At 46.2% G+C, this 22,231-nt stretch overlaps 1 protein-coding gene across 1 annotated transcript; it reads left to right on the top strand.

Annotated features, from left to right (window-relative positions):
• The first annotated feature begins 1,132 nt into the window (after positions 1–1,132).
• On the top strand, positions 1,133–21,673 carry LOC135553160 (angiomotin-like protein 1). Its single transcript, XM_064985318.1, is given in 14 exon segments — positions 1,133–1,508; positions 2,005–2,285; positions 6,366–6,539; positions 6,623–7,018; positions 7,021–7,665; positions 7,668–7,978; positions 8,645–8,789; positions 9,659–9,736; positions 10,865–10,986; positions 12,479–12,628; positions 12,799–13,007; positions 16,314–16,430; positions 20,501–21,024; positions 21,173–21,673. Coding segments are annotated over 13 exon segments (3,201 nt in total). The 5' UTR covers positions 1,133–1,508; positions 2,005–2,017; the 3' UTR covers positions 21,235–21,673.
• The last annotated feature ends 558 nt before the right edge of the window (positions 21,674–22,231 follow it).

The raw sequence follows: 22,231 nt of genomic DNA, 5'->3' as shown, positions 1-22,231 counted from the left end.
TTAGAGACATGAGAGATTAGGAACAAATGGGAGATTAGGATAGAATGATGTCAGACTTCACCCAGTCCCAGAAAGGTAGGAATATACTCTCTACTCACTAGAGGGCAGTGAGAGCGCAGTATGCAGTGGTGGAAAGGTCTTAAGTAAAAACACTTTAAAGTTCTACGTAAGTCGTTTTTTTGGGTATCTGTACCTTACTATTTATATTTTTGACTACTTTTATTTCTACTTCACTACATTCCTTAAGAAAATATTGTATTTTTTACTCCATACATTTTACTCCATACATTTTTACTCCAGACACCCAAAAGTACTCGTTACATTTTGAATCCTGAGCAGGACAGGAAAATGGTCCAATTCACACTTATCAACAGAACATTCCTGGTCATCTACTGCCTCTGATCTGGAGGACTCACTAAACACACATCCTTCATTTTAAAATTATGTCTGAATGTTGGAGTGGCCCCTGGCTCTCCTTAAATAAATCAAAAACAAGAAAATTGTGCTGTCTGGTTTGTTTAATATAAGACATTTGTAATGGTTTATACTTTCACTTTTGATACTTAAGTATATTTTAGCAATTACATTTACTTTTGATACTTAAGTATATTTTTAATCTAAATACTTTTAGACTTTTACTCAAGTAGAAGTTTGCTCTGTGACTTTTACTTTAACTTGACTCATTTTCTATTAAGGTATTTTACTTTTACTCAAGTATGACAGTTGGGTACTTTTTCCACCACTGGCAGTATGTGTAATAGGACACATATGGTGGGTGCCTATATTTGTCCTATTTCACACATGTACAAGTATGTACTGAATTTTTTTTTTTTTGCATATCCCTCTCCCTGAGACATTCTCTGAGAGTGGGGTCATGGCCAGGGTCTGCTTATCAATGACAACCCTGTAGCAATTAGGGTTCAGTGTCCTGCTCAAGGGCACAACGTCCGATTTTTCACCTTTTTGGCTCGGGATTTGAAATAGTGACCTTCCGGTTACTGGCCCAACGCTCTGAGAGAGAGAGTGAGAGAGAGAGAGAGAGAGAGAGAGAGAGAGAGAGAGAGAGAGAGCGAGAGAGAGAGAGAGAGAGAGAGAGAGAGAGAGAGAGAGTGTGTGTGTGTCCTTTCCCTCAGTAGCCAGATAACAGAACAGACAGAATGTCTCTAAACACAGACGAAGAGGCAGAATGTAGGAGAAATTAATATTTCTTCCTCTCTCTCTCTCTCTTTCTTTCTCTCTCTCTACTTGGTTATTTAATTCTTCCTCTCTTCTTCTTCTCTCTCTATCCCACCTCTATCACTCCCATGCCTCTTTCTCTCCCTCCCTCATTCCAAGGACACCCCTGTGTGTGTGTGTGTGTGTGTTGAGGCAGGTCTGGGCAGAGTCGGCATGTCTGTGTGACTGTGGGGTTTGATGGTTTGGTGGATTTAGAAGCCCCAAAGCACACACTCATCGCTGACTCTCATCATCATCGTTCTCATCAGACATTATCCACGGGCAACACTCAGGTAGGACAATCTCCATTAAACGGTGGGGCGAGGGGGCAGAGGGAGACGGAGGGCGAGGAAGGGACGGAGAGAGAAATTGACAGACGGAGAGAGAGGGGGGGGGGGATAAAGCCTAGGTACTGTGAGAGTGATCTTTGACTGACTTTCTCCTCTGCTCTCTTCTGTAGTGTGAATAAGCAAGGGGAAAGTGTGTGAGAGAAGTGAGAGATAAAGGGAAATATGGATAGAGATCTTTCACACATCTTGTTGCTGTAGGGAATGTTTTTTCATTACACACACACACACACACACACACACACACACACACACACACACACACACACACACACACACACACACACACACACACACACACACACACACACACACACACACACACACACACACACACATATAAGTAGGTGTTTACAGACTGTAGTTGAGTACCAAGCAAGTTCTCACATGTAGGAATAAAGCTAACCACACACACACCCTAACCAGAGCTTCCTCTGACCAGGGGGAAAGCAGGCATGGAGTCAGGCTTTGAAAGAAATGCTGGACTGGATTCTGAACCCAGGGTGAAGGCTGGTCTGGAGTCAGGGTCTGAAATAAATGCTGGACTGGATTCTGCACCCAGGGGGAAAGCTGGTCTGGAGTCAGGGTCTGAAATAAATGCTGGACTGGATTCTGCACCCAGGGGGAAAGCAGGACTGGAGTCCGGTGAGAACTGGATTCCAGAAGATGTGGCCCAATGGCTGGATCACATTGGAGTGTCTAACGAGCCCGAGCCCGACGGAGGTAGTCTACACATGCCCCCCCTTCTCTCCCTGTGTGTGTGTGTGTGTGCGCGCGTGCGTGTGTGTGTGTGTGCGCATGTAGTTTTGTTTATCAAACCTTGTGGGGACCTGAAATCCTCAAAAGTCCCAACAAGGATAGTAAAACAAGGAAGCTTCTCCCTCATGGGGACATTTCCCACATCCCCACGACGACAAATGCTATTTTAAGCTTAGGGGTTAGGTTTAGGGTTAGGGTTAGAATTTGAATTAGGGTCAGGGATAGGGTTAAGGTTAGGGTTAGGGTTAGAATTAGGGTTAGAATTAGGATTAGGGGTTAAGGTTAGGGTTAGGGTTAGAATTAGGGTCAGGGGTTAAGGTTAGGGGTTAAGGTTAGAATTAGGGTCAGGGGTTAAGGAAAATAGGAATGGAAGTGGAAATCAATTTTAGGTCCCCACTAGGTTAGAAAAACAAGTGTGTTTTATTTATTTTACCAGGCAAGTCAGTTAAGAACATATTCTCATTTTCAATGACGGCCTGGGAAAAGTGGGTTAACTGCCTGTTCAGAACGACAGATTTGTACCTTGTCAGCTCGGGGGTTTGAACTCACAACCTTCCGGTTACTAGTCCAACACTCTAACCACTAGGCTACCCTGCCGCCCCACGTGTGTGTGTGTGTATGTGAAAAATAGGCTCTGATAAATATTACCTGTAACAAAACGCCAGGTGACACAGAGTTAGGTGGAGCTCTCTTTCCATCCATAAATCAGCATCCGTTTTACAGTTGAACCTAACTGAATCCATTAGGTTTTTGTTGGGGGCGTGACATCATTGGAACCCTATATCCTGGGGTTGAACTATGACCCCCGGTTAGAGCCTTTCCGATTGGTATTGGTGAAAAGGCCCAGGGAAGATAACGGCGGATGTTCTGTTTGAATAAGATGGCGTGAGTAGAGATGAGAGTGAGACGACTTGGATTACAGAGGCGAATACAAAAGGAAATAAGATAAGTAAAGTGGCTGTGGAATCATACAAATCCAAGTCTTTTTTAGTCAGAGTAAGGGTTTTGGATCAATGTTGTTATCTGGGAGATCCATTTGAAGTCTCTATAAAAATTGAGGTGGTGTCGATGAGAGTAATGAGGGCTTCTTTTTTTGTATTTAATGAGAAGAGTGTGCTCTGCGCCTCAAGAAGATTGGATTGGAGTGTGTTGTGTGGGGATATTTATTGATTTATATACATGTCTATATTTGAACTTAACCCGGATGCAAGCCGCGCCAATGTGTCAGAGAAAACGTGTGTGGATCTTTGAGGCGTTAACTCTGTAACATGACCGGATCTCTGCAGACAGGGAATATTATCTTGTGTCTCTACTCCTACTGCCATTACTTCATCCAATTCTTCACGTTTATGCTGTATCCTGGTGCTAGAAGTAAATGCAAAGGATACAGTATATATGTGACGAATTGGATCAAGTGGTTGATGCACGCAAACTGACCCACATAAGAGCTGTCCAGCATGTCTCCTATCCGGAAGCAGGGAGACGAGTGGAAGAAAGAAGTGGAGTTGAAGAACTAATGGTAGCAGGAGTAGAGACACCAGATAATATTCCTTGTCTGCAGAGGGATTTTGACATGTCTCATGTTAAGGTGGATTTTGTAGCATTTACTGCATTGGTTATCAACTGCACAGTGCGAACAGAGAGGGAATCTGAGAAAACAGGCATCATTGTGAGTGTGGCTGAGTGTTTATTGGGACTCAAGTATTTTACAGCAGAGGTATTCCAAGGAATCCTGTTGATGAATGCTCCATCTTCACAGCCTGTTCAGGTGATCTGAACTGTTCCTGAGGGAGGGGGGTGTTTGTTTATTCATGTTTTCTATGTGGGGTCCACCGCCTAATGGAATGTTTTTTGTTTCAATACAGTAGGTGGCAGCAATACACCATTTGGTGTAGTCTGTCATAAAACCTTAATTAATAATAATAAGACCCCTGGATATTAATCTGCGGGCGCTAGGACCCCGGCACGCCCCCCTGAACTGCAGGTCTTGCTTTGGCATTCCGCTCAAGCCAGAACGAACGGTCCGGGGCTGATTACGATCGCGCTACTGTCGCAGACCCACGGCTGTTTGCGCCTCTGCCCGAATCTGCTTTTCTTAAAGCCGGGGGAGTCAGCATCAAGACCGGTTGCACCGTTAGTGCGCGGAGAGAAGTGTCTCAACACGACCGGCCATTTAGTACCGAGGTAAACGTTTATGCCTGTATAAGGGAAAGAAGTGCGTGAGGTCAGCTTTCTTACAGCATGTGATGTTTTGGTCAGTTCAATCCACGCGCTCCTTGCGCACGCACAGACTCATTGAGCTCATTTGTAGGGCCGTCTCTGACCGGCTTTCGGGAAGTTAACTAGCCTAAATAACTTTTGGGTGTTTGTCTTCAAAGTGTGCATTGCGGCTTGGTCGCAATTATAGCTGACTATATAGTTCTGGCATTTGACTCCGGTTTTACTTCGTTCCGTAATGTGTCAGTTCAGTTGTCTATTTCTGTCCTTTAGTGCGTCAGTTGTCTATTTCGGCCTGTTAGTGCAGGGTTTACCAAACCCGGTCCTGGGGCCCCCCCTGGGTTCACGTGTTGGTTTTTGTTCTTGCACTACACAGATGATTTAAATACCAACTCATCATCAGCTTTGATGATTTGAATCAGTTATGTAGTGCTAGGGCAAAAACCTAGACATGAAGGGGGGGGCAGGACTGAGTTTGGGAAACGGGGAAGGACCGAGTTTGGGAAACGGGGGGGGGCAGGACCGAGTTTGGGAAACGGGGGGCAGGACCGAGTTTGGAAAACGGGGGTAAGGACCGAGTTTGGGAAACGGGGGGAAGTACCGAGTTTGGGAAATGGGGGGAAGGACCGAGTTTGGGAAACGGATGTGGAAGGACCGAGTTTGGGAAATGGGGGGAGGACCGAGTTTGGGAAATGGGGGGAAGGACCGAGTTTGGGAAACGGGGGCAGGACCGAGTTTGGAAAACGGGGGTAAGGACCGAGTTTGGGAAACGGGGGGAAGTACCGAGTTTGGGAAACGGGGGGGAAGTACCGAGTTTGGGAAACGGGGGAAGGACCGAGTTTGGGAAACGGGGGAAGGACCGAGTTTGGGAAACGGAGGTGGAAGGACCGAGTTTGGGAAACGGGGGAAGTACCGAGTTTGGGAAACGGGGGAAGTACCGAGTTTGGGAAACGGGGGAAGGACCGAGTTTGGGAAACGGGGGAAGGACCGAGTTTGGGAAACGGAGGTGGAAGGACCGAGTTTGGGAAACGGGGGAAGGACCGAGTTTGGGAAACGGGGGGGGAAGGACCGAGTTTGGGAAACGGGGGAAGGACCGAGTTTGGAAAACGGGGGAAGGACCGAGTTTGGAAAACGGGGGAAGGACCGAGTTTGGGAAACGGGGGAAGGACCGAGTTTGGGAAACGGGGGAAGGACCGAGTTTGGGAAACGGAGGTGGAAGGACCGAGTTTGGGAAACGGGGGGGAAGGACAGAGTTTGGGAAACCGGGGGAAGGACAGAGTTTGGGAAACGGGGGGGGGGGGGGGCAGGACAGAGTTTGGGAAACGGGGAGGGGGGGCAGGACCGAGTTTGGGAAACGGGGGGAAGGACCTAGTTTGGGAAACGGGGGGGAAGGACCGAGTTTGGGAAACGGGGGGGGAAGGACCGAGTTGGGGAAACCCTGGGTTAATGTGTCAGTTGTCCAGGAGGCCACAACAGCAAGCTTGCTATGCATATGGTTAAAATATTCTCTGGACATCTTCCACATTTTACTTTGTGTGTGTGTGTGTGTGTGTGTGTGTGTGTGTGTGTGTGTGTGTGTGTGTGTGTGTGTGTGTGTGTGTGTGTGTGTGTGTGTGTGTGTCTCAGAGGACAGACATTAGTTGGACATGTGGTTGAGTCTGTTTGCTTTGAGAGGTACTGGAGGGAAACACCAGGATGGGAATGCTGAGGACAGCAGATGACCAGACAGTGTCATCTCCTGAGAACTCTGCACTAACACTCACCTGGTCCCTAACCTATTATAACTTATAAGTAAAAACAACTATTTAATTTTTGTTTCTTTTCCAGGTCTCTCTTTGTACCATAGTTTCCCAGGAGTCTTTGCACTGGAGGACGTTGTTCAGTGCCCCCCAGAAACAGTCCCCTTCACCATCAACAATGACCCCACCTCAATGACCACTCATCCACCGTTACTGTCCATCCTTCTCACCCGTCGCACCTCCACACCTGCCAGGGAACCAGGTACACTAGCAGTTAGGGGGAGATAAGCTAGGCCTTAGGCATGATACACCTGACATTGACCTCTGACCCCTGCTGTTTCCTAGGTGATGCAGCCTTGGCGTTTGTGTCCCACCCCTGTGTGAGCGCCATGCGAGGAGAGGAGGACGAGGGCGGGAAGCTTCTCTCAAGCACCATACAAGAACAAACCAGCTACGGAGGAGGAGAGGGAGGATGGGGGCCTCAGAGTGACAACCTGAACCCCATGCAGCCCTCGCAGGTGGCCTCCCCACCCCTGCTGCAGCAGCCACCCAGCGGTGCCCCCACCTCAGACAGCCAACTACCACCTTACCCCCTTACCTTCCCTCACCGCCCACTAGCTCACCCCCAGTTGCGCTGGGCTCGGCAGGAGCCTCAGGGGCAGGAGCAGCAGGCTGACGGTAGCTCCCTGGAGAAACATGGACCTCCCCAGCCCCCTCTCCCTCTCCCCCAGCCCCCCCAACCCCCCTCCAGCCCAGTTTAGAGGAGCTGCCGAGCTATGAGCAGGCCAAGGCCCAGACCCAGGGACAACACCACTACCAGGACCAGCTGTATTATACACTGGAGGACCAGGAGAGCCTGCCTAGCCCCTCTCACACCCCAGACAGCCAGCCCTCAGCCTGGACCAGCTTAGCTCCTAACAGCCCCTCTGAGACCTCTAGCCCTGACACCAACACTGACCCCTCTCCTTTCCCCAGCCCCAGCCCACCCCTGGGCCCTCAGCAAGGCTTTATGAGTGATGGGGATGAGGCTGAGGGTTTGTCTATCTGGGGTGGAGGGGCCAATGGAGACTCTACTCTGAGGCAACTGAAGCAGGGTCATGTGTATTCTCTCAGCCAGAGGATCCTCCAAATCAGCGTTGAGGCCAATGGAACTAGCAACCCCTCCCTCAGTTACCCCCCACCCCTAAACATAACCCCACTCACAGGATCAGTAGACTCCCGCGGACCCCCACCAGAGTACCCCTTCAAGCCCACCCAGCCGCCCTTCTGCTCCCCCTTAGGGAGATCCCAGCCCCCCTCCTCTCATTCTGAGCTGGGCCCTCCCTTCATTGACCCCCCCTCTTCCACAATAATGGACTGGTCCACAGCCCAGCCAACCAGAGCTGAGAGCAACCCCCACCTGAGTACCAGAGCAAGCGGCACCACCCTGGGACTCTAGGGGGTCCCTCAGTCCAGTACCACCACAGTCCCACACCCTCCCAGACCCACACCTCCACCCTTCTCCCCAACATCCAGGCCCAGACTTCTACCCTTGTCTCTCAGCTCCAACCCCAGCCTCAACAACCTTCCCCAGGCCCCTCCGGTGTGGAGGTGGTCATGGCAGCCAAGGTGCAGCAGATGGTCCAGCTGCTGTGTGAGGAGAACCAGACTCTGAGACACGAGCTGCTGACACACAGAGAGAAGGCTTCCAAACTGCACTGGGTACGAGGAAGTTTGTATGTGACTGTATAACTGACTCACTATAACCTTATAGGCCCCATTAGTCAATATTTTAATGTTTTGTGTGTTTTATATCATATTGTACAACAGCTGATAACATTAACACTGTAAAAGTATGAACACATTTGCTCATTGTTATTTCCTGATAGTTGCTGGTTGAAAATACAATCTACACAGGATCTTATAATCAGCAGTTTTGGCTTTCCATGGTGACATCACCATGTGGTAAATTGATTAATAGACCAATAACAAAGAGTTCCAAACCTCTCTGCCAATAACAGCTACGTTTCGGTTTTCCCCTCCCCATTTAGAATATTCCCAGACAGTCCTAGCAAAATTCTTGCTTGAGAAATGGTTTTGCTATAAAGCTATTTTTGAACATTTGATTGGAACTATATTACGGTAAGGTACTTAATTGTTACCCAGAAATGATTTGATATTGATATGAAAACGGCTTCATTTGGCCTTAAACCAGGGTTTAACAAACTCACCCCCCCTACACGCTTCACATTTTTGTACTAACCCTAAACTGGCACAGCTGATTCACTTAGTCAACTAATCATCCACCCTGTCCTAAAGCATTAGGGGAATAAAAATAACTGACCCTTTTTCAGTCATTTCTACAAACTACTCTTCCTTGCGCTGCAGTTAGAGGAGGAGCTCCAGAGGATCTCTGAAGAGTATGATTGGCTGATGAAGAGCTCGTCAAAGAGGGAGGGGCTGGACCGAACAATGAGATGCAAACTGGAGGGGGAGATTAGACGTCTGACTGTCTTCAACAGAGACCTGAGAGGTAGGACAGGAGGGAGGGACCTGTAAAAGGATGTTGAAAATAAAATACATAATTGGGTCCTTAAAGTGCAGTTACCCTTTTTTCAACCTTCTTCTTAGCTGTATGTGTGGGATTTGGGTAATTTTGACCAATAAGTTGTGTTGATAGAAGAGGAGTTAAACATGTTCATCTATGTTGTATGACTGTGTATGACTATGTTATGTCTGTGTTATGTCTGTGTATTACTGTTATGACTGTGTTATGTCTGTTTATGACTATGTTATGTCTGTGTTATGTCTGTGTATTACTGTTATGACTGTGTTATGTCTGTTTATGACTATGTTATGTCTGTGTATGACTATTTTATGTCTGTGTATTACTATGTTATGTCTGTATGACTATGTTATGTCTGTGTTATGTCTGTGTATTACTATGTTATGACTGTGTCATGTCTGTGTATGACTATGTTATGTCTGTGTATGACTGTTATGTCTGTGTATTACTATGTTATGACTGTGTTATGTCTGTGTATGACTGTGTTATGTCTGTGTATGACTGTGTTATGTCTGTGTATGACTATGTTATGTCTGTGTATGACTGTTATGTCTGTGTATGACTATGTTATGTCTGTGTATGACTATGTTATGTCTGTGTATGACTGTGTTATGTCTGTGTATTACTATGTTATGTCTGTGTATGACTATGTTATGTCTGTGTATGACTGTGTTATGTCTGTGTATTACTATGTTATGTCTGTGTATGACTGTGTTATGTCTGTGTATGACTATGTTATGTCTGTGTATGACTGTGTTATGTCTGTGTATTACTATGTTATGTCTGTGTATGACTATGTTATGTCTGTGTATGACTGTGTCACGTCTATGTCTCAGATCGCCTAGAGACTGCCAATCAACAGCTAGCGTGCTGTGAGCCAGAGGGAGAGGAGGATGGACATGCTGCTGAGCTTAGTAAGTGTGTGTGTTTGTGTCTGTACTTGTGGTATTGATGAGTACTTGTGTGTTTGTGGTGTTGATGCGTGTTAGTGAGTGGGAATGAGGACACACCCAGCATTTAGGTTTTCCTCTCTTCTTTCTCCACCACTCCCTCTCTTCCCAGGCTAAATTCAGCACACATACAATTATCCCATTTCCTTTTAGCCACACACACACACACACACACACACACACACACACACACACACACACACACACACGGACGTGCACACACACACTTACTTTTATTAGAGAGTCAGTGTGAATACAGACAGTGACCTCGTCTGGCCTGGAAACCCAAACAGAGAGAACTTTCTCCTCCTGACCACCACCTTTCTCGCATTATCACGCTCTGTCTCCCACCATCTCTCTCTTTCCCACTCACTCCCCTCTCTCTCTTCCACTGACACTATCCCACTGCCAAGCTCTCTCTCTCTCACTCCCACCACTCCCTCTCTCCCCATTTCTCTCCCTCCCTGGGCACCATGAGAGAGGAGAGGAAGTGTTTGTTGTATTTCACTGGGCTGTCTGGTATGTAACACCAGGAATGAGGGATAGAGTGGGGAGGGAGAGATAAAGAGAGGGGGAGGCCAGTAGAGACAGGCAAAGGGAGGGAAAGGGGGTATATCTTATAGCAGTTTTAGGACAGGTGCTGTTTAAACGTGTCAGACCCCCCCCCCACCCCCACAAACTACCCAAATACTCTGCACCATATCTCCTCCCCTCCTCCCTTTACACACACCTGTCTCTCTCCCCTCCTCCCTTTACACACACCTGTCTCTCTCCCCTCTTCTGCATGTGTGTGACATGTTAACCCAGAGACAAAGGGGAATGATCTGGTCTGTGCTGGGAATGCAGCCTCAGCAGATTCCCCCCCCCCCCTCCCCCCTTATCCTTCCCTCCCCCACCCAACACACATCCACCCCGACCCAGAGTTTGGTCAACAGTAGGGCTGGATGCCATGTTGCTACCTTTGAACATTCCAGTCATGAGGAGTATTGGGTTCTCTAATTCTAACTTTAAAGGGTTGGTAAGTCTGATTTGAGCATTTTTTCTCTTATCTTTTATCTTCCCTCATTGTCTCTGTTTCTCGCTGTCTCTCAGGGGATGGACTGATGGAGAAAGAGCGTTTGGAGGAAGAGGTGGAGAAGCAGCAGCGGAGGGCAGAGAGACTGGAGTCAGCTCTGAGCAGCGCCCAGCAGAGAGCACTACACTTAGAGGAAGAGGTACACATCACGTCACAGTATATCACATTACGTCACGGTATATCACGTTACATCACGTCACAGTATATCACATTACGTCACGGTATATCACATTACATTACGTCACGGTATATCACATTACGTCACGGTATATCACATTACGTCACAGTATATCACATTACGTCACAGTATATCACATTACGTCACAGTATATCACATTACGTCACAGTATGTCACATTACGTCACGGTATATCACATTACGTCACAGTATATCACATTACGTCACGGTATATCACATTACATTACGTCACGGTATATCACATTACGTCACGGTATATCACATTACGTCACGGTATATCACATTACATCACGGTATATCACATTACGTCACGGTATATCACATTACGTCACTGTATGTCACATTACGTCACAGTATATCACATTATGTCACTGTATATCACATTACATCACTGTATATCACATTACATCACAGTATATCACATTATATCACATTACGTCACGGTATATCACATTATAACACAGTATATCACATTACGTCACATCACATTACGTCACGGTATATCACATTACGTCACGGTATATCACATTACATCACGGTATATCACATTACGTCACAGTATATCACATTACGTCACAGTATATCACATTACGTCACGGTATATTACATTACGTCACTGTATATCACATTACGTCACTGTATATCACATTACGTCACAGTATATCACATTACGTCACAGTATATCACATTACGTCACTGTATATCACATTACGTCAAAGTATATCACATTACGTCACGGTATATCACATTACGTCACTGTATATCACATTACGTCACAGTATATCACATTACGTCACAGTATATCACATTACGTCACAGTATATCACATTACATTACGTCACTGTATATCACATTATAACACAGTATATCACATTACGTCACACCACATTACGTCACGGTATATCACATTACGTCACGGTATATCACATTACGTCACGGTATATCACATTACATTACGTCACAGTATATCACATTACATCACATCACATTACGTCACAGTATATCACATTACGTCACGGTATATCACATTACATCACGGTATATCACATTACATTACGTCACAGTATATCACATTACGTCACGGTATATCACATTACGTCACGGTATATCACATTACGTCACGGTATATCACATTACGTCACGGTATATCACATTACGTCACGGTATATCACATTACGTCACGGTATATCACATTACGTCACGGTATATCACATTACAACACATCACATTACGTCACAGTATCATATTACATCAAGGTATATCACATTACATAACGGTATATCACATTACATAATGGTATATCACATTACATAACGGTATATCACATTACGTCATTCATTCAGACACTTATTCACATACCATATACACATACAGATCAATCCAACATACTGTATCTGTGTCCATTCCTCCCTGGTGTGTGTGTGTGTGTGTAGCTGCGTGTGAAGTGTGTGTATGCGGCACGTGTGGAAGGGTTGCAGCATGCTGTGGTGCAGTTGCAGACGGCCTGTGAGAAGAGAGAGCAGCTAGAGAGACGCCTGCGTACACGGCTGGAGAGAGAGCTACACACACTGCGCACGCAACAGGTACCACACATAACGCTCTCTTGGCCGGTGTCATAACAATGTCATAACAGGTCATATGCTATTTGTTAATGCATAAAATGGGTCTGGATTGTCCTAAACCTTTTTGTAAATAATTTTTTACATATGTCTCTTCCTTCTTCCAAACCTCCGCCTCGCTCTCCTCCCCTCAGAGAGTGTGTGGGGGTGTGCTTGGGATCACTGGGCCAGGTGGGGGTGGGGGTGTAGGGGAGGGCAGTGCCCCTGCTCTGAGGGAGCTGCTGAGGCAGAGGGAGGAGAGGGTTCTGGCTCTAGAGGCTGACTCTACCCGTTGGGAACAGAAGTACCTGCAGGAGAACGCCATGAGACACATGGAGACTGCTGCTACAGCCAACACACACAGGTACACGCACATCCCAACAGGTCACTCATGCACACAGGTACACACACATCCCAACAGGTCACTCATGCACACAGGTACACACACATCCCAACAGGTCACTCATGCACACAGGTACACACACATCCCAACAGGTCACTCATGCACACAGGTACACGCACATCCCAACAGGTCACTCATGCACACAGGTACACACACATCCCAACAGGTCACTCATGCACACAGGTACACACACATCCCAACAGGTCACTCATGCACACAGGTACACACACATCCCAACAGGTCACTCATGCACACAGGTACACACACATCCCAACAGGTCACTCATGCACACAGGTCCCAACAGGTCACTCATGCACACAGGTCACATCAACAGGTCACTCATGCACACAGGTACACACACATCCCAACAGGTCACTCATGCACACAGGTACACACACATCCCAACAGGTCACTCATGCACACAGGTACACACACATCCCAACAGGTCACTCATGCACACAGGTACACGCACATCCCAACAGGTCACTCATGCACACAGGTACACACACATCCCAACAGGTCACTCATGCACACAGGTACACACATCCCAACAGGTCACTCATGCACACAGGTACACGCACATCAACACAGGTACACACACATCCCAACAGGTCACTCATGCACACAGGTACACACACATCCCAACAGGTCACTCATGCACACAGGTACACACACATCCCAACAGGTCACTCATGCACACAGGTACACACACATCCCAACAGGTCACTCATGCACACAGGTACACGCACATCCCAACAGGTCACTCATGCACACAGGTACCAACATCCCAACAGGTCACTCATGCACACAGGTACACACACATCCCAACAGGTCACTCATGCACACAGGTACACGCACATCCCAACAGGTCACTCATGCACACAGGTACACACACATCCCAACAGGTCACTCATGCACACAGGTAGAGATGGCGTTGCAGTGGATAGAAGCTGTTTTCCACGGGCTCCTGACCAATTCCGCTGTTGTTGTTTTTTATACGGATCTTAACATTTTTTTTGTACATAATATCTCTGCCATAATTTTCTATGACCGAAAACTGCTTCTTGAGATCAGAACAGCGATCACTAACCTCGATTTGGATGACGATTTCAACTTCAAGGAATCGGCAGCTTTGGACGTGCTGCTTCCTCCGGACCAGAGGCCCTAATTCCCGGGATTCAAAAGAGGAAGCGACGGCACAAAAGAGGCAGGCAAACTGGCATCCTGACGAGTACGTCTGGTGAATCTAATGACCCTCCTCTACCCTCCGTTCTGTTGGTGAATGTACAGTCATCAGAGAACAAACTGGACGAGCTCCGTTCAAAACTATCCTGTCAATGGGACCCGAAGAACTGTAATATGTTTCTCGGAGTCGTGGCTGAACAAGGACATTGATAATACACGTCTCGCTGGCTTTTCTGTGCGTTGTCGAGACCGGTCGGCAGCCTCGGGTAAGATGAGGGGGGAGTGGTGTTAACAGCTGGGGCACAATCTCTAATGGTAAGGAAGTCTCCAGCTTTTGCTAGCCTGAGTTAGAATACATCATGAGAAGCTGCAGACCGTACTAACTACCAAGAGAGTTTTCATCCATATATTTCCTAGCTGTCTATATCCCTCCACAAACCGATGCTGTGGCACTAAGACCACAAATGAAATCCTCACCCTGTGGCAGCACTTCTCATGGCCAGTGATTTTAATGCAGGGAAACTGAAATCTGTGTGAACTCATTATCACCAGCACGTCACCTTTGCAACTAGAGGTGACAACTCTAGATCACCTTTACTCTACACACAGAGAGGTGACAACTCTAGATCACCTTTACTCTACACACAGAATGGTGACAACTAGATCACCTTTACTCTACACACAGAGAAGTGACAACTCCAGATCACCTTTACTCTACACACAGAATGGTGACAACTAGATCACCTTTACTCTACACACAGAGAGGTGACAACTCTAGATCACCTTTACTCTACACACAGAGAGGTGACAACTCTAGATCACCTTTACTCTACACACAGAATGGTGACAACTAGATCACCTTTACTCTACACACAGAGAGGTGACAACTAGATCACCTTTACTCTACACACAGAGAGGTGACAACTCCAGATCACCTTTACTCTACACACAGAGAGGTGACAACTCTAGATCACCTTTACTCTACACACAGAGAGGTGACAACTCCAGATCACCTTTACTCTACACACAGAACGGTGACAACTAGATCACCTTTACTCCACACACAGAACGGTGACAACTAGATCACCGGGGCGCCAGGTAGCCTAGCGGTTAGAGCGTAGAGGCGGCAGGTAGCCTAGCGGTTAGAGCGTAGAGGCGGCAGGTAGCCTAGCGGTTAGAGCGTTGAGGCGGCAGGTAGCCTAGTGGTTAGAGTGTAGAGGTGGCAGGTAGCCTAGTGGTTTGAGCGTTGGGCCAGTAATCAAAAGGTTGTTAGATCAAATCCCTGAGCTGACAAGGTAAAAATCTGTCATTCTGCCCCCGAACAAGGCAGTTAACCCACTGTTCCGAGACCATCATTGTAAATAAGAATTTGTTCTTAACTGACTTGTCAAGTTAAATAAAGGTTAATAACAAAACAATTACTCCACACACAGAGGCATACTGTACATAGAGAACACGCCCTCCCGTTGGCAAATCTGACCGTAACTATATCCTCCTGATTTCTGCTTTAAAACATGTAAAACAGGAGGTACCAGTAACGTGCTCTATACAGAAGTAGTCTGATGAAGTGGATGCTAAGCTGAAGGACTGTTTCCCGAGCACAGACTGGACTATGTTCTGGGATTCAACGGATAACATTGAAGAGTTTACCACATCAGTCAGAAGGCATCATTAATATGTGCATCGACAACATTGTGACCATATTCCAACCAGAAGCCTTGGATTACAGGCAACATCCGCACTGAGCTAAATGGTAGAGCTGCCGCTTTCAAGGGGAGGGACACTACTCCAGACACTTATAAGAAATCCCACTACGGCCCCCGACCAGCCATCAAACAGGCAAAGCGTCAATACTGGACTAAGATCAGATCTTACTACACCGGCTCTGACATTTATCAGATGTGGCAGGGCTGGCAAACTATCACTGGTTACAAAGGGAAACCAAGCTGAGCCTACCAGACCAACCAAATGCCTTCTACCAGCTGTTCCAGATGACTGTGATCTCGCTCTCTGCAGCCAATGTGAGTAAGACCTTTAAACAGGTTAACATTCACAAGGTTGTGTGTGTGTGTGTGTCTGTAGGGACCCCTTGGTGGTGCACTCTCACAGTGGTAGCTACAGTGAGATGACGGGCTGCACACTGTGTCAGAAGGATGATGTACAGCAGGCTACCAGACGCTGCAACGACATGGAGCACAGGTACACACATTATACTGTATATACAGTGCCTTGCGAAAGTATTCGGCCCCCTTGAACTTTGCGACCTTTTGCCACATTTCAGGCTTCAAACAAAGATATAAAACTGTATTTTTTTGTGAAGAATCAACAACAAGTGGGACACAATCATGAAGTGGAACGACATTTATTGGATATTTCAAACTTTTTTAAATCAAAAACTGAAAAATTGGGCGTGCAAAATTATTCAGCCCCCTTAAGTTAATACTTTGTAGCACCACCTTTTGCTGCGATTACAAGTCACTTGGGCTATGTCTCTATCAGTTTTGCACATTGAGAGACTGAAATTTTTTCCCATTCCTCCTTGCAAAACAGCTCGAGCTCAGTGAGGTTGGATGGAGAGCATTTGTGAACAGCAGTTTTCAGTTCTTTCCACAGATTCTCGATTGGATTCAGGTCTGGACTTTGACTCGGCCATTCTAACACCTGGATATGTTTATTTTTGAACCATTCCATTGTAGATTTTGCTTTATGTTTTGGATCATTGTCTTGTTGGAAGACAAATCTCCATCCCAGTCTCAGGTCTTTTGCAGACTCCATCAGGTTTTCTTCCAGAATGGTCCTGTATTTGGCTCCATCCATCTTCCCATCAATTTTAGCCATCTTCCCTGTCCCTGCTGAAGAAAAGCAGGCCCAAACCATGATGCTGCCACCACCATGTTTGACAGTGGGTATAGTGTGTTCAGGGTGATGAGCTGTGCTGCTTTTACGCCAAACATAACGTTTTGCATTGTTGCCAAAATGTTCAATTTTGGTTTCATCTGACCAGAGCACCTTCTTCCACATGTTTGGTGTGTCTCCCAGGTGGCTTGTGGCAAACTTTAAACGACACTTTTTATGGATATCTTTAAGAAATGGCTTTCTTCTTGCCACTCTTCCATAAAGGCCAGATTTGTGCAATATACGACTGATTGTTGTCCTATGGACAGAGTCTCCCACCTCAGCTGTAGATCTCTGCAGTTCATCCAGAGTGATCATGGGCCTCTTGGCTGCATCTCTGATCAGTCTTCTCCTTGTATGAGCTGAAAGTTTAGAGGGACGGCCAGGTCTTGGTAGATTTGCAGTGGTCTGATACTCCTTCCATTTCAATATTATCGCTTGCACAGTGCTCCTTGGGATGTTTAAAGCTTGGGAAATATTTTTGTATCCAAATCTGGCTTTAAACTTCTTCACAACAGTATCTCGGACCTGCCTGGTGTGTTCCTTGTTCTTCATGATGCTCTCTGCGCTTTTAACGGACCTCTGAGACTATCACAGTGCAGGTGCATTGATACGGAGACTAGATTACACACAGGTGGATTGTATTTATCATCATTAGTCATTTAGGTCAACATTGGATCATTCAGAGATCCTCACTGAACTTCTGGAGAGAGTTTGCTGCACTGACAGTAAAGGGGCTGAATAATTTTGCACGCCCAATTTTTCAGTTTTTGATTTGTTAAAAAAGTTTGAAATATCCAATAAATGTCGTTCCACTTCATGATTGTGTCCCACTTGTTGTTGATTCTTCACAAAAAAATACAGTTTTATATCTTTATGTTTGAAGCCTGAAATGTGGCAAAAGGTAGCAAAGTTCAAAGGGGCCGAATACTTTCGCAAGGTACTGTATATATAGAGTTGAAGTCAGAATTGTACATATACCTTAGCCAAATAAATTCAAACTCAGTTTCACAGTTCCTGACATTTAATCCTAGTAAAAATCAGTTAGGATCACCACTTTATTTTAAGAATGTGAAATATCAGAGTAATAGTAGAATGATTTATTTCAATTTGTATTTATTTCATCACATTCCCAGTGGGTCAGAAGTTTACATACACTCAATATTTGGTAGCATTTCCTTTAAATTGTTTAACTTGGGTCAAACGTTTTGGGGAGCCTTCCACAAGCTTCCCACAACAAGTTGGTTGAATGTTGGCCCATTCCTCCTGACAGAGGTGGTGTAACTGAGTCAGGTTTGTAGGCCTCCTTGCTCAGACACACTTTTTCCAGTTTACATTTACATTTACATTTAAGTCATTTAGCAGACGCTCTTATCCAGAGCGACTTACAAATTGGTGAATTCACCTTCTGACATCCAGTGGAACAGCCACTTTACAATAGTGCATCTAAGTCATTAAGGGGGGGTGAGAAGGATTACTTATCCTATCCTAGGTATTCCTTGAAGAGGTGGGGTTTCAGGTGTCTCCGGAAGGTGGTGATTGACTCCGCTGTCCTGGCGTCGTGAGGGAGTTTGTTCCACCATTGGGGGCCAGAGCAGCGAACAGTTTTGACTGGGCTGAGCGGGAACTGTACTTCCTCAATGGTAGGGAGGCGAGCAGGCCAGAGGTGGATGAACGCAGTGCCCTTGCTTGGGTGTAGGGCCTGATCAGAGCCTGGAGGTACTGCGGTGCCGTTCCCCTCACAGCTCCGTAGGCAAGCACCATGGTCTTGTAGCGGATGCGAGCTTCAACTGGAAGCCAGTGGAGAGAGCGGAGGAGCGGGGTGACGTGAGAGAACTTGGGAAGGTTGAACACCAGACGGGCTGCCGTTCTGGATGAGTTGTAGGGGTTTAATGGCACAGGCAGGGAGCCCAGCCAACAGCGAGTTGCAGTAATCCAGACGGGAGATGACAAGTGCCTGGATTAGGACCTGCGCCGCTTCCTGTGTGAGGCAGGGTCGTACTCTGCGGATGTTGTAGAGCATGAACCTACAGGAACGGGCCACCCAAGTTCTGCCCACAAATTTAGTATTGAGTATTTAGTATTGAGGTCAGGGCTTTGTGATGGCCACTCCAATACCTTGACTTTGAAGTCCTTAAGCCATTTTGCCACAACTTTGGAAGTATTCTTGGGGTCAATGTCCATTTGGAAGACCCATTTGCGACCAAGCTTTAACTTCCTGACTGATGTCTTGAGATGTTGCTTCAATATATCCACACAATTTTCCTACCTCATGATGCCATCTATTTTGTGAAGTGCACCAGTTCCTCCTGCAGCAAAGCACCCCCACAACATGATGCTGCCACCTCTGTGCTTCACAGTTGGGATGGTGTTCTTCGGCTTGCAAGCCTCCCCCTTTTTCCACCAAACAAAACAACGGTTATTATGGCCAAACAGTTCTATTTTTGTTTCATCAGACCAGAGGACATTTCTCAAAAAGTATGATCTTTGTCCCATGTGCAGTTGCAAACCGCAATGTGGCTTTTTTATGGCGGTTTTGGAGCAGTGGCCTCTTCCTTGCTGAGCGACCTTTCAGGTTATGTCAATATAGGACTTGTTTTGTTTCCTCCAGCATCTTCACAAGGTCCTTTGCTGTTGTTCTGGGATCGATTTGCACTTTTTGGACTAAAGTACGTTCATCTCTAGGAGACAGAACGCGTCTCCTTCCTGAGCGGTATGACGGCTGCGTGGTCCCATGGTGTTTATACTTGCGTACTATTGTTTGTACAGGTGAACGTGGTACCTTCAGGCATTTGGTAATTGCTCCCAAGGATGAACCAGACTTGTGGAGGTCCCAAGTTTTCTTTCCGAGGTCTTGGCTGATTTCTTTTGATTTTCCCATGATGTCAAGCAAAGAGGAACAGAGTTTGAATGTAGGCCTTGAAATATATCCACAGGTACACCTCCAATTGACTCAAATGATGTCAATTAGCTTATCAGAAGCTTCTATAACCATGACATCATTTTCTGGAATTTTCCAAGCTGTTTAAAGGCACAGTCAACTTAGTGTATGTAAACTTCTGACCCACTGGAATTGTGATACAGTGAGTTATAAGTGAAATAATCTGTCTGTAAACAATTGTTGGGAAAATGACTTGTGTCATGCACAAAGTAGATGTCCTAACCTACTTACCAAAACTATAGTTTGTTAACAAGCTAAGAGTATGTAAACTTCTGACTTCAACTAATATGTATATATATATATATATCACACACACACCATCAAAGTGGCTGATCTTGTCTGAAGGGCATCTTAATTGTTGATTTATTTGTATTGGTTCACTCTGACTTTTAGTCAATAGGATCAAGGTTGTGTTTTCTGTGTTTGTGTACAGGATAAGGAACCTGTATGCCCAGCTGATAGAGAAGGATGCGTTGATAAAGGTTTTACAGCAACGGAACTCTCGCGGTGACCTCAGCGCCCTCCGCCCTGCCCGCTCCACCCCCTCCATCTCCTTAGCAACAGGACTGCACCCACGACAAGCTTCTCAGACAGACGAGAGGAAAGAGAGAAACCTCCTCCCTTCCCTCCCCCTCCTCCTCTCTTCCCCACCTTCCTCTTTATCTACCACCTCCTCCCTCCCTTCCACCCTGCCTTTCTCCGCCACCCTCCCCTACTCCACAACACCATCTTATTCATCCACCCTGCCTTTCTCCTCCACCCTGCCTCTCTCCTCCTCCCTCCAATTCTCTATCCTCCCCCTCTCCTCCTCCCTCCCCTCCACTCCTCTCCTATCCTCCCATTCTAAGACGGGTAGTAGAGACAGCAGCACTCAGACTGACAAAGGTTCAGAGTCCCTCAAAGTCCTGCCCCTCCCCAGCAGAGCCTGGCTGGGATTGGCCAGGACCCAGAGGACAGGTGAGTGACAGCTAAGACTGAACAATCAAGGAACAGTGAACCCAGTCCAAAATGTAATGTAAAACTGACCCTAGTTCAGCAACTTCATTCTAATGTTGGATCTGATATTCTACATGTCTTCAGCTAAGTGTTCTTTCTGTCTCCATAGATACGACTAGAACCCATCCCCCACACCACCCAGGCACAGACTTAGTGGAGATCCTCATCTAATGGACACGGTGGGGTCTTGTGAAGCTACTGCTGAACAACTGAGGATGAAACAAACTTAAGTAGTGATGGCTGACTGATAGACTGGAAACTGGAGGCTCATTGGATGGCAGAAAGAGAGAGAGAGATAGGGGAAGACCTCTGTCCTGCTCTAAAACTGTGCCTTTAGTCTGGTAAAGTTATTTTCAAGTTGGATTGTGTTGTGTGTGTATGTGTGTGCGTGTTTTTCATCAGTTAAATGCATTTCAGAGGCAAGTTTACTTTGTTGGAAAGCATGCATTTGTGTACAAATGAACTGTACAGAAAGATTAGATTTGTAAAACTTTTATTTCAGCTGAGAGTTAATATTGATTTCGTCCACAAAGACATTTCAAACTTCTTTGATTTTTAAATGGATTTTACTGTGCTGCGTGACAATGAATATAAACATGTACTTTGTCTCCCCCTGCTGTCAGTCTGTAACTTTGTTTTCTAATCAATTCATTGTATTACCTATCAACAAGGTATGTTAAGGGCCTGTTCACTGCTGACTTTGTCCCTCCAGGATCGGCATTATCCGCTCCTGCGCTACACACAACACCAGGGTTGGGGTAGATGTGTTTAACTGTTCACATACACACACAGAGTCCTGGATAATGAGGCCCTTTCTGTTCTACACGACTAAGCAGGAGAAACAGTGTGTGTGTTTCATACAGACCTAATTACCTGAGCGATTAATTCTGTAAAGAATTGACAGCTGGTAAGCCTTCAGCGGAGGCACGTGGGCTGCTATGGATGAGTGAAGCTGTAACATTACACTGTTGTGTTTCTGTTGCTTTTGCTGCCTTTCACTAAAGGCTAAATGTGTTTGTTCTTCTCTCGTTTATTTCCCAAGTCAGAATGAGGATCTGCTGTGTCAATTCTGGTTGATGTAACCTCTGAGCTATTGGTCCACGCAACCACAGATAGCACCATGCACTCGTCATGTACACACAGGTCTGGACAGTATTTTGGAGAGAAG

Source organism: Oncorhynchus masou, chromosome 13, assembly GCF_036934945.1.
Source record: "Oncorhynchus masou masou isolate Uvic2021 chromosome 13, UVic_Omas_1.1, whole genome shotgun sequence".
Taxonomy (NCBI): domain Eukaryota; kingdom Metazoa; phylum Chordata; class Actinopteri; order Salmoniformes; family Salmonidae; genus Oncorhynchus; species Oncorhynchus masou.
This window is presented reverse-complemented; position numbering and strand designations above follow the sequence as displayed.